Genomic DNA, 14548 nt, shown 5'->3' with positions numbered 1-14548 from the left:
TTGGATTATGATTAACTGAACTTTATAAATGACTTGTAATGTGAAGATTGCCTTTAATTTATAAACTCATTTTTAGGTCATATAATGTGGGACTACACATTCTCCCATGTTTATGGTTGAACATCTAGAACGTGATATGTGATCTGAGTGGTATGATATTTGTGACTTAATAGCATATGGTTGAACAAATTTTGTCTCGCACTTATAAAGCCATTTTCATGCATATCTTGAGGCACAATGAGATGATATATGGGAAACGATAGAAAACGATCCCTATGTTCCAACAACAGATATCAATAATAAAGAAGTAAAGATAAAAGGCTCATGGACAGATGATGACAAAAGGAAAATATTGTTTGATAAAAAGGCCAAAAACATGCTACAATCTGCACTGGGAATGGACGAATTCTTCCGTATATCTCATTGCAAAACAGCGAAGGAAATATGGGATACACTTGAAATAACACATGAAGGAACCATTGAGGTAAACCGTTCCAAACTCAACACATTGTCTCAAGAGTATGAATTTTTCCGAATGCAGCCCAGAGAATCTATTCTGGACTTGCAGAAAAGATTTTCTCATATGACCAACCACTTGACGGCTCTTGCAAAAACCTTCAATAATGATGAATTGAACCTTAAAGTTCTAAGATCATTAACAAGGGCATGGCAACCTAAAGTAACGACAATTTCTGAAAAGAAAAGCCTATCAAAGATGTCTCTGTCTGCACTTTTTGGAAAACTTCAAGAACATGAAATTGAACTTGAAAGGTTAGAACAAAATGAAAATCAAGAAAACAAACCAAAGAACATTGCCTTAAAAGCGGAGTCAAAAGAGAAAATCGATGATGAGAATTCTGATGAAGATGAGAACATCACCTCCCTTGTAAAGAAAATCAACACCAAAAGACTAATAAAAAAAAAGCAAATACAAACCTATGTTTGAACCAAAACACCCTTTTCTACTCTCTTTAACATCTTGTTTCACCCCAATTCCATTCATTGGGTTTGGATACAATACAAAGGATGAACCCAAAACTTGAGTACCTTGTGAATTACTTGAAAAAGTAGAAGATGATAATGTGGAAGGAGTGAATGGTGGTGAACAATGAGAAGATGAAGTGTATGAATTGTTTCCATATTTTTTTGATGGATTTGATGAATAGGTTCCATATGGTACTTTAGGATTTGTGTTTGAGGTGTTATGATCAGCTTCTCCTCCTAACTTGCTCATCCTTGATCTAGACCAAGTATTCTTTTTCGTTTTACTTCTATTTATAATTTTCTTGCCCTGTAAAAATATCAATACAAAATTATTGAGTTGTGCTATTATTTCAAGATTGTATTGAACATTTTAAACAAAAAATACACCACATAAAAAGTTACCAAAAAAGATTGTACCGGACCAAAAATTAAAGCGATTTTTCGTGAACAATAAAATCACCACCAATATTTTATTTGGCTGGGGGAAATATTGAATAAAAAACCTTTTAAGGAAAATGAGTATTTTAAACTTGATTTATGTTCGAAAGCCGATTATAAGAAAATGTTTAAAGTATATTAGTTTTTAAAATATTTATTGTAAAATACATGTTTTTGATGAAGACAAAGACCAAGGAAAGTGATCAAGTTGCAAGCTCAAAAAGAAGTCAAACATCAAAGACAACTATGGTCAAATATGCTAGAAGTTTTATAATGTAAAGGTACATGATGCAATCGAATATTCATATATTTCAAATGCACATGAGAACCTTTCATTTTAGCATATGCATCAAAAGGATTTTCAAAAAGTAAAAATATATAAATAATGTTTGAAAATAATATTTTTGGCAAAATACATAAGTGTATTCAAATACAGCATCCTGTATTCGAATACAAAGCAAATCAGAAGCAAAAATCTCGTATTCGACTACGACTATGTGTAGTCGAATACATAGTAAGTCAGTGGCAAATTTTCACTAATCTATATTCAACTACACACATGTGTATTCGAATACAAGGAGCAATTTTTGAATATTTTTGAACGTTACAAAGAGGTGTATTCTTGAACAAACTTTCTAAAATGTTTTGATTTATTCAAAGTTTCACTTTTATATTTCAAGTACAGATTTTACATTTTCATATCATTGAGAAAAGTTCTCTAGTGTACTTGAAATTATATTGGATTGTTATCATTGTACATCACCTATTATATCATATTGATCTAAGTCAAAATCCATATTGCTAAACCATTCAAGTGTTGTAAATTGAAGAAAATGGTGTACTTTCTTCAAGTGTTGTAAATTGAGAAAAGTGGTGTTCTTTCTTCAAGTTTTGTAAACTAAGATAGTGGTGTGCTATCTTAGGGTGATTGTTAGGAGTTTGTAAGAAAGCTCCTAGGGTGGGACTTGTACTTATTCTAACAATAGTGGAAAATCTCTTGTGGTGTGCAAGAGGACTGGATGTACCCTTGGTGATAAGGGGAACCAGGATAGTATCTTTGTGTTCTTTATTTTTCTGCCATTTATCTTTTCCATACACTATCTTAAATCAGAAAAATCAAACACTAAATCTCTAAAAACAAGAAAATTTATAAACACCTAATTTACCCCCACTCTTAGGCGCACTTTTGTACTTACATTTATTATTCCTTCTTATTTATTAAAAATTTAGGACATAAACAATTATTTATATTTTTCACTTGACAAGAGCTCCCTTACTTTTAGGTATATATATTAATTTTAAGATGACTAAATCGAAGAAGATTCATAATAGACATCAATTTTAAGTTTTAAAATTTGTAAAGATTTGTGTAATGAACAAACCAAAAGTGGGTCAAAAATAGTCACTACTAATAGTTTTTATACCCTTTCAACGACAACCAACAAAAGTTACATAGAGGATTTAAAATTTTGAAATCAAAATTATAATATGATGGATGATTGATGAAAATAGAAGAACTTGAAAAGCCATGGTTCAAATAAGGAGAAAAAAAAACTGATTTTTAAAATAAGGAATTAGTGTGTTCCTTTGAAATATCTCTTCTTTTTCTTTTTCACGATCTACCTATTTTTTTTAGTTTTTATATCCTCTGGTTTTTTTTTTTAACAATAGTTTCTCTATGCTATTTCCTACACCATTAAACTCACAGCCATGCTTCTACACATCCTCTTTGAGCAATTCTTGTGTAGTCTTAGGGTTTTGGTAACAAGATTTGGACACACTAAAAAAAAATGAAAAAATATAAAAAGAAAAATAAAATAAAATAATAAGTATTTTTCAAATAATTAAATAATATGTATTTTTAGCTGTGCACATCCAAATTTTATGCCCAAAAATATTGTAACCATACAAGTATTTACTCCTCTCTCTTTCCCGCATTTTTTTATTCAATAATTGAAGGAAGTATTAATAGGAACATCAATCCAAATACAAATACTTAACCACACTAAATAAATTACAAGGAAAATACAAAATAACCTACCCCATATAATACTACATTCTAGGTACGACTACACAATAGGTTGGAGACAGATTTTGCTGCCCTCACCCCTTGACTAATGGTAGATTTTGCCGCTTTCCTGCCCGTTAATATAGATAGAATAATCAATCTAAATATCATATTTATTATAATTAATATAATAAAAAATATTAAAATCATATCTTTAATAACGAGGAGATTGAAATTTATAATACATAAAAGAAAATTTAATTAAAATAAATAAGTACATTTATATAAAATTTAAAAATTATAATAATTTTCTTAATGGAGACAAATTTGGATACAAATATTAGGTGGATTTCAACACTCAAAATCCTAGGTAGATTACAACACTCCAAATCTTAAATCTCCACGTTAAATTTAAAATTTAAGTAAAATATGGTCCACACTTTTGCCCGTACAAATAATTTTTCTGTTTGAAAGTTAAATCAGCCGATGATTACTTAGACCGCCCTAATAATAGAGGCAATTGCCACTTCACATTTTATTATCTTTGTTGCATAGTTTTCACACTATATTCGAGAGAATCAAAGGTATTAAAAACGGTTTGCATGTGTCCGTGTGATTGTGGGTATGATGTCAAGATTTTCCGTGTCCATGACCGCATAACTATTGCTACATCAAGAATATTAACAATGCTTATCTTTGATTTTAATTAAAAAAACAGAATTATTACTCGTTATAACAACATCAACAACCATAATAACATAGAATCATGCAAAAAAAAAATAGTTAATTCATTTGAATAAATGTTGATAAAATATTTTTGTTTGCATTATATAAAAAACAAACAAATAAATAAATATTTGCAAAAAGTAATAGGAAGTAATGTAAGGAAGAAATAGGAAAAGTACCAATGATGTGTGATTCAAAGCCGAAATTAAAACCTGGCGAATTCGAAGAGACCTTTCTTTACCAATCTTTCTCCGACGACTTGCACTTCCATCTCCACCGCCTTTTGCCGCCATCAAAGCCGACGACAAAACGGTTGGCAACACAATGCCATGCTTCTCTGCTAAGGCAATGTAACTAAGAAGCGGGTCACTATTTTTCGCTTTTCGACGCGGTGGTGGATCAACGACATCATCAGGTTTAAAACACTGGAACAAATGATGACGTTTGCTTCTACTTTTATTATTGTTGGGTTTGATTTTTGTTGATTCCATCAATAATATTGGAAGACAAGATAACAAGCCTTGAACTAAGGGTTGGTCGTGTGTGACGGTGGTTGAAGAAAAGAACAAAGGTGTTTTTGGATTGTTAGGAAAATGAGGAACGTGAGCATGGCGATACGAGTTTGAAGATTTGAGAAAATCGAGGAAAAAGTGTTGTGTCTTGTATGAGAATGTGTGGGTGGTGTTTTAGATTTGGGACCGTTTTTGTCGCTGTTGTTTAATTGGTTACCAAAAAGTGTGAAATAAAAATCTAAAAATGTATAAGATATCCCATGAAAATTGGATTTAGATTATCCCTTTTTTGCTTGTAGAGGAGAATAGTAAGTAGCGTTTGTTTCAAGAGATGAAAAATAAGAATGATTTTTTTAGGAATATAATTATGGGAATTTTATTGTTGAGAATATTTTTAAAAAAATATTTGGCACACAATTTAATATTTCTAGAAAAATTAGTAGTTATGAAGAAAAATTAAAATAAATATATATGAAATTTATATTCATGGGAGTCCGCTTTCTCATGCTCTTGAAATTAATTTCATGAAAATAAAAGGAATTATCTTCATAAGAACTTTTATATCCATATACATTATTCTTAGATTTGAAACAAACAAACGCTAGACAAGAATTTTTTAGGAAGTGAAAAAACGATATTGTCAAACTTAAAATATAAATATTTAAAAAATTGTCCCTCTACTTTCGATGAAAACATGAGAGGATCTTGATATCTCAGCATCTGAAGATCAAAAGTCATAAATGTAGATCAGATGCAACATGGTTAAAAAAGTTAACTTAAAATTGATTAAAGAAAATGAAGAGTTTAAAGCTGAAATTCAAAGCTAAATTAATTCAAGTTCTTCATTTGAAGAAATGTTTGTAAACTTTTAGATGAAAAATGATCGCAATTTCATAAATACCTATCTGATAAAAAAGAAACCACCAAGATGGTTAATATGTTGTGAGATGCATAAGTAAAACCCAACTAAAGCATGGACTTTGTAACACCTTATTATAAGGTGATATATGTGAATTGTGTGTTGGTGATTGAATTTAAATTCAAGATATTGATGGAAATGATGATGATTGTTAGTTGAGAAATGGCAAATAAATATTGATTTTAATTCTAAAGTTTTGATAAGAATATTTTGTACTTTGAGTGAAGGTTTTACTAAGTTTTCTATCAAAGTGATTTAGAAGGAAGTAATAGTAATTTGTAAACTAATTTTTGTAAGTGTAATATATATATTTTTTATATTTAAATCAAATGTATACTAATTTTTGGATGTTTTAAACCATTTGAATTCAAATGTTTTAGTAATTTGCAAATGAGCCTCATTCATGCTTTAAACATGATATATTGATCAAATTCAGATTAAGAGAAAAATCTTTGAACAAGAAAAATAGCTAAAGCGAAAGATTGCCTAAGTGAAGATATGAAAAAATCGAAAGAGTAATTTGTCATAATTTTTTTCAGTTCAAAAAGAACTTATTAGGTACCAAAAATATATAAAAATAAAGCGATTTTATCAAACTATGTCATGAATCAGTGATAGAACCAAAATGAAATCAACGTTAACAATATTTCTACATATAATATAGGCTAAATTACATATGTGGTCCATTAACTTAATTTCAAGTAACGTTTTAGTCATTTATCTTTTTTTCCCCCCCGATTTAGTCCTTTATTCCTAACAATATCAAATAAAGTATGAAAATATGAGTTTATTTGAAGATTTGCGTTACGAATTTGATGAAATTTGTATTATATTGAAGAATATAATTAATTTTATGAGTTTTGATTGAATTTTTTTTTGAATTTTTGTATAAAAAAGGATAACATTGTTGAAATTTTAAAACATAAAATATCAAATTGTCACTTAAAATTAAAATAAAAGATCAAGTCGGAAAAAAAAAATAAATAAATAAATAAATGACTAAAATGTTACCTGAAATTAAGTTAATGGACTATAGATGTAATTTAGTCTTTTTATTAATATAAACAATGAATGAAAAGGACGAAAAAACCGATGTATAATAAATGAATAGAATGTTATACACAACATACCTTTACCACCCCAACATAACTTTAAATGTACATATTCGAAAAATACAAAGTAGTATAAATAAAGATCGTTTTTACGAAAATTAATTATCTCATTAATTTCAATATTTTTCTAATGCATTCAAATTGTTTGTTGTAAAATAAAAATTAAATTAAATTTTGGATTGACAAGTTAAAATAAAAAATATATAAAAATTATAAGTTTGAGTAAATAATCAAATATTTAAAAATTAGAGTATGAAAATAAGTTAAGGATATAATCAGTATTGAACTTAATATATAATTCTAAAATGCTATATCAAGGGTTTTCCAACTGAATCATCATAGTTTTCAAATGCATTAATGTCATTTTTGAGTTCATGTTCACGTCCAACCATGCTACAAATTTTAGTCCCTCTTTGGTTCTATGGACTTAAATACTATTCATAATATTTAATATCAACCACTTGTCCAAGCATCTTGACTTAAGCCATATTAAACAAGCAAATTCATTTTTTTCCCTTTTCCAAGTTCAAAAACTAGCAATAAATCTAAAGTGATCAGATTCATATTCAAGGACATAGTTAAATCAGTTTGAATAAATAATGCAAACATGCTATAAATATCTTATACAACAAACATCATTCAATATGTAACACCCCAATTTTTAACATCGCGAGTGTGTTTTTTTTTTTTTAAAAAAAAAAACAAATTCATAAAAACAAAGAATTTCAATTGTAACAGCCTTTTTTTTTTTTTTTGTAAAAACAAACATAAATCGAATTTCATAAAAAAGGAAATACCTTTGGATAAATATTTAAGTCGTAACATAACGACAAAAGTCAACAAATTTACAAGCAGCGAAATAGTTTTTGAACTAAAAATCCAAAGTATTTAAACAACAAAATACACCGGGGCTATGAGGCCTATCAGACATAGCTCATACCCTTGGGGTATTCTCAGCAGACACATGTACAAAAACACTGCCCCAAGAATTTTAACTCCCCCACGTCACATCAAAAAGTGGTACATGGACCCATCAAAATAAAAGTCTAGCTGACAATATGAGGTATAGGTATAGTCTTCCAAATTGAAATAAATACATACATAAAAGAAAGACATCTATCCTTTATACAACCATCTATCTGATCATGATTCAAAAAAACTATACAACTCGGGTGATCTCCACGCGCCCTACAAGATCCTTCTAACACAGCACCGGTCAGGTATGTCTAACTACGTGTCAATCTCTAGGGTACTACCCGGTAGGACGATCCTGGTTCTCATATGAGGGCAAAGCTCAGATTTCCATAATAATTGTAAAGATCACCAACCGAAATTAACAAATATCACTTAGCATTTAAATTTTAGATGCACAAAATAACCTTTCATCTTAGCATACTCCTTGAAAGGTTTTTCATATGTCAAACATGCATAAACAAGTTGAAAAATGATGTTTTTAAAAAAACTGCAGTGTCGTATTCGAATACAACATCTTTTTATTCAAATACAGTGCTGTTTTGCAAGTCAGTAGCAAAATCAGCACATCTGTATTCGAATACAACATTCTTGTAGTCGAATACAATGTTGTTTCAGAAGTCAGTAGCAAAAACAGGATGTTTGTATTTGACTACATCATCCTTGTAGCCGAATACAGATGCAGAAAATAGCAGAATTCAGTTTCGAAACGTTTCGAAAAGGTTTCGAAATCAATCAACACTTACAACAAATTCAAAACAATCACACTTAGCAATGAAGGAACAATCACAACAACCACTGAGTATACACACACAATCATCATAGCATATCAAACACGACTCGCGTGCCAAGCACCCTAATGCAATGTGTATATGCCAAAATGCATGAATTCCAGAATTTCCAAACCAAAACCCTCCTCGAAGGGGCGTAAATCGTAATTGTACCGCCTATCACATGCCTTGTACTAATTACCAAGGTGCCACCCATCACAAGCCTGCAAGATTTACTAAAGTGTCGCCTATCACAAGCCTTACACTGTTTTCTAGAGTGCAATCGCTCACAGATCAACACGTTCTAGAGTGCAATCTCTCACAGATCAGCACGACGCGATAATTCCCGCAAGGATAAGATGAACCAACAAATCACCTGGGATTACTCGTGGCCCATCACGATCACCTCTATCACCATGGTACCATCGCGGTGACCATGTACTATGAAATGCATGAGCATACTCTGACTCTTTCCACAAGAATCATTAAGTAAATGCAGATATTAAAATATTCCCCATTTTTAATACTCATTTAACACTAACGATTTTCAAATTCACACAGAGCATACTAAAACATTTATTTTCCACCACCACACATCAAATTTAATCTACAAATCACATTAAATTCGATCAATTCAAATTCCATAAAAACCACACCAAGTTCAATCATCAATCACCCATAATCACCCATAATTTCCACACCTCAAACACATCAAGTTAAATTTCCTCACAACCAAACATAAATGAATTAAATTCCTTTTTTACCAAATCACACATCCATTTCACAAAATTCCAACTCCACAAATACACATATAGCATCCTATATGCAAGCTAAAAATTTGGAAGGAGCCCTTACCTTAGCAGTAGCTTTAACGAGCGACTGCGGTACTGCAATCAATTCCGATAAAATCTCTGCTCGTGTTGTCGCTTCCAAAGTTTGTTCACTAGCTCCTTAGCGGGAAGATGAACAACTTTCCCTTATATCTCTTTGCGAAATAAAGCTTAGATCTAGAAGAAATGTGAGGGTTTGTGTTTGACAGTTTTGAAAACCCCTAACACCGTTTTTCTTTGTTTTCGAATTAGAGAAGAAGAATGAAGTTGGGAAATCCTTGCTTTCTCACCCGCCGAGCCTTGAGTTTCTTTTCTTGAATCAAAAGGAAGCAAACGAAAATGAAGGGAGAAGGAATAAGAAGAAATAGTCGCGAGGGAGGGAGAGGAAGAAAAGTTATGTGATTTTCCTTTCCTTTTTTTTCTTCAGTTTTCTTTCTTTTTCTTTTCTTTCTTCTGTTTGTTTTCTTTTCCTTTTCTTTCCTTTTTCCTTTCCAACACACACACACACACACACACACACATATATATATATATATATATATATATATATATATATATATATATATCACTTATAACCAACCAATATCTAAATATCTAGATATTTTAGATATTTGTAAAATCATCATTTCCACATTACCTCCCATCACTTCTCAAAACATTTTGATAAAAATACCTACTCTCGTCGCAACTCAATTGACAGATAAAATTTTCAGCAACCCGAGATATTTTTAACAAAACTATCTGGTATTAAATTGTTCGTAACATAAATAAATTATTCTTCGACAAAAGAATCGACGTAATTAATCTAATTTATTTATCGACGAATAATTTTAATCAGAGCATCAAAAGATATTTTTGGGCATTAAACTCACAAAATATCAATAACTTGGCTAAAAAGCCTCAGAGTTCAATACCAAAATACACCAAAATACATAAATTAGAATTTAAAACTATGGGTCTTATATTACTACCCCCTAAATTAGTTTTGTCCTCGAAACTACACGTCAATAAACAACTCAGGGTGTTGTTCCCTCATCTTGCTCTCCAATTCCCAAGTCACATATCCAGTAGTTGGGTTCCAAATCATTTTGACCAACGAAACATCCTTGTTCCTTAATTGCTTAATCTTCTTGTCATCAATTCTTACAGGTAATACTTCAAATGACAAGTTCTCCTTCAGTTGAATTGTGTCTGGTTCGATCACATGAGACAGATTTGCAAGGTATTTTCTCAATTGCGACACATGAAAAACATTGTGAATATTGGACAGTATCGGAGGCAATGCAATCCGATAAGCAACAGGTCCAATTCAAGCAGAAATTTGATATGCTCCAATGAATTTCAGAGTCAATTTTTTCGATTTTAAGGTGGCGTGACTCTTAGAAATACATGGTTACCCTGTTCGAATTCTAGAAGTCTGCGACGCTTGTCCGCATAACTCTTATGAAGATCTTGTGAAATCTTCATTTTCTCCTTTATTTTCTTTACCTTATCAATAGTCTGTTGTACCATCTCCGGTCCTACAATCATATTTTCATCGTCCTTATACCAACACAAAGGCGTTTGACACTTGCGCCCATATAAAGCCTCATATGGTGCCATTCCAATACTTGTGTGGAAACTATTATTGTAGGTAAACTCAACCAACGGAAGTACATCATCCAAAATTCCTCTATCATCTAATACACATGCTCTCAAAAGATCTTCCAATGACTGATTTGTCATCTCAGTCTGTCCGTCTGTTTGTGGATGGTAAGCTGAACTTAATCTTAGTTTTGTTCCCAATGCTTTATGCAATGCTCCCAAAAAATGTGATGTGTACTTTAGGTCACGGTCTGACATGATACTCGACGGTACTCCGTGTAATCTCACAATCTCAGCAATGTAGATCTCAGTTAGCTGATCTACCTTATAAATGGTCTTTACTGGTAAAAAGTGTGCATATTTAGTCGATCGATCCACTATCATCCAAATAGAATCATTCTTTCTCCTTGTTTTCGGCAATCTAGTTATAATAGGTATATCTAACGGTTGCAAGATTCGAGTAGGTCGCTGATGTTCTACTTTCGCTCTCTAACAAGTTAAACAAGTTGATACATACTCCGCTATATGTCTTTTCATTCCTGGCCACCAATAATTCTGCCTCAAATCTTGATACATCTTTGTTGCTCTAGGATGAATACTCAATTTACTCTTATGAGCCTCTTCTAAAATTGTTTTCCTCATATCTGTAATTTCTGGTACACAAATCCTACCATTACATCTCAAAATATTATCTGGTCCGATCTTAAATTCAGTTGTCTTCTTTTGCACTATTAGGTTCCTCTTTTCTTGAATTAAGACGTCATCTTGAGAATTCACAATCTCTTCAAGTAGTCCAATCGAAATCTTAATCATTCCGAATTTCAAGATTCCTGGTGCAAACTCTACATTCAAGTGTAGGTCTCTAAAAGCTTCCCACAACTCTTGTTGTCTAGCCATCACTATTGAAGATACCAATACACTTCTTCTACTCAATGCATCAGCCACTAGATTGGCCTTCCCAGGGTGGTATTGCAGTGTGAAATCAAAATCCTTGAGAGTCTCCATCCATCGTCGCCGCGCATGTTCAATTCCTTCTGATTAAACAAATATTTCAAACTTTTATGGTCACTGAACACTGTGAACGTGCATCCATATAAATAATGCCTCCAGATCTTCAATGCCAAAACTACAATAGCAAGCTCCAAGTCATGAGTAGGATAGTTCCTTTCATGAATCTTCAATTGCCTGGAGGCGTAAGATACGACTTTATTGTGTTGCATTAGAACACATCCAAAACCTTGGTGAGACGCATCACTGTAAACTTCATATGGTTCTTCTGATTGCGGTAATACCAATACTGGTGAGGTTGTCAACTTTTTCTTTAGTAACTGAAAATTTTCCTCACACTTCTCCGTCCATGCGAACGGTTGATCCTTTCTAGTTAGTCGTGTTAATGAAGCTACAATCTTAGCAAAACCTTCAATAAACCTCTTGTAATACCCTGCCAGTCTTACGAAACTTCATATATCAGTGACAGTCTGAGGCTGTTTCCAAGCAAGGATTGTCACAATCTTTGTCGGATCCACAACGATTCCTTTCTAGGTTATCACAGTCCTAAGAAATTTTCTTCTTCTAGCCAAAAATCACACTTCGATAGATTGGCATATAATTGCTTCTTGCATAAAATTTCAAGAACTTGGCGCAAATGTTCTCCATGTTCTTCCTTAGTCCTTAAATAAATTAATATATCATCAATGAACACCACAACAAATTTATCTATGAATGGACTAAATATTCTGTTCATGTAGTCCATAAAAATTGCAGGTGCATTGGTGACTCCAAACGACATAACAAGATATTCATAATGTCCATAACGGGTTTTGAAAGTAGTTTTCTGAATATCTCCTTCCCTTACTCGAATATGATGGTAACCCGACTTCAAGTCAATTTTCGAAAATATCGCGGCTTCTCTCAACTGATCCATCAAATCATCATTGTGTGGCAAAGGATAACGATTCTTAATAGTTGCCTTATTAAGCTGTTTATAATCCAGACATAAACGTGAGCTTCCGTCCTTCTTCTTAACTAGCAACACCGGAGCTCCCCATGGTGATACACTTGTCCTAATATATTTCTTCTCTAACAAATCTTCAATTTGGCCTTTGAGCTCATTTAATTCCAATGGCGACATTTGATATGGCGCAATTGAAATAGGTCCGGTTACTGGCTGCAAATCAATGAAAAATTCCACTTCCCTTACTGGTGGCAATCCCAGAATTTCTGCTGGAAATACGTCCCGGTACTCATTGACACACATCACTTCCTCTATGTTCACATTTATCTTTTCCTCCACATTAGCCAAAGACAAAAACTCATGAGTTCCTTCTCTTAGCGACACTGCGAGTTTGTTAGCTGCTAGATACTTAACAACTCCTGGTTCGGGGAAAAGAACCAGTTTGCGAGCATAATCCAAGATCACATAATGATACGACATCCAATCCATACCGAGAATGACCTCAAGTGATTGTAAAGGTAAACAAATCAAATTAACCACGAAATCCCTATGCTGATTAGTTATTTGACAATGTAAACATGCATAATTTACTGTCAAAGTCTTAGCAGGTGCGGAAACAACCAAATCAAAAGGCAAGACAGACACAGATAACTTCAAACGATTCACGTTATCCATAGCAATGAAGGAATGGGTTGCCCCCGAATCAAATAATGCAGTTAGAGTGTTACTTGCAATATCACAGTCACGTTGAATCAGGTTGCTAGATGGATTTCCAGCTTCAGCACTCACGCAATAAACGCGTCCTCTAGCAGTAGGACGAGTAGCACTAGTTACATTCACAACTGGTTCCACCTTCGGATCCGTGCAATCCCTTGCAATGTACCCTAGCTTTTGACAGTTGTAGCAAGTAAGTCCCTTAGAGGTACAAACATTAGCATAATGTCCCTTTTCCCCACATCGGAAACATCGAATCCCTTGTCCCAATTGCCTTCCGAAATTCTGGTTCCCCGAGCGATTATGCCCCCCTTTGTTATTTTGTGGTCGATTATAAGGTTTAGCAACTTGTTTTCCTTTGTTGTTCTGATAATTCACCCGACTAGGCCCTCATGAATTAAAATTCCCTCCTCAGCTAGCCTTCATCATATTCTCAACTTCTCTACATTTTTCCACAAGAACTTGGAAACATTGAATTCCCAAGGGTAAGACAGAGTCTTGAATCTCATACTTTAGTCTGTCTTGGAAACGATGACACACGAATGGTTCATCAATCTCTTCACGAAAAAACCTGAAATGCCTTGACGACGATTCAAACTTAGCGGCATATTCAGCCACTGTCATGTTCTCCTGATGAAGTTTTAGAAAATCATCACCCAGTTTAGTACTGGTACTCATCTGGAAGTATTTGTCTAAAAACTTCCTTTTGAATGATTCTCAGTTCACCTCTTCGTGAGCTGGTCTCATCAACAACCTTGCACTGCTCCACCAATACTCAGCATCCCCTAATAGCAGATAAGTGGCATAGTTGACCTTCACTCATGCCTGATAGTTAATCATCTCAAAGATCTTTTCCACTTCTTGGATTCACTGATCCGCTTTCTCTGAATTCTGATCACCCTTAAACTTGGGAGGATTGTAATGATGAAAATATTCTAATCCTCTTGACTCAGCAACAAGGATCTCTTTTTCCCTCTTTTCTTGATCCCGTCGAGTCTTTGCCATAGTTTGGGTAGCAACAGAAG

The 14548-nt window shown here is 32.9% G+C and overlaps 1 protein-coding gene across 1 annotated transcript; it reads right to left on the bottom strand.

The window, feature by feature from the left end:
• Window positions 1-898: 898 nt before the first annotated feature.
• LOC101498670 (uncharacterized) lies at window positions 899-4938 on the bottom strand. The gene is made up of 2 exons (XM_004509920.4): window positions 4336-4938; window positions 899-1291 (listed from the first exon to the last, which is right to left on the bottom strand). The coding sequence occupies exons 1-2, from the start codon at window positions 4645-4647 to the stop codon at window positions 911-913; spliced, it is 693 nt and encodes a 230-aa protein (XP_004509977.1). The 5' UTR covers window positions 4648-4938; the 3' UTR covers window positions 899-910.
• Window positions 4939-14548: the final 9610 nt, after the last annotated feature.

The sequence above is a fragment of the Cicer arietinum genome, chromosome 7, assembly GCF_000331145.2.
Source record: "Cicer arietinum cultivar CDC Frontier isolate Library 1 chromosome 7, Cicar.CDCFrontier_v2.0, whole genome shotgun sequence".
In the NCBI taxonomy this organism is placed as follows: Eukaryota; Viridiplantae; Streptophyta; class Magnoliopsida; order Fabales; family Fabaceae; genus Cicer; species Cicer arietinum.
This window is presented reverse-complemented; position numbering and strand designations above follow the sequence as displayed.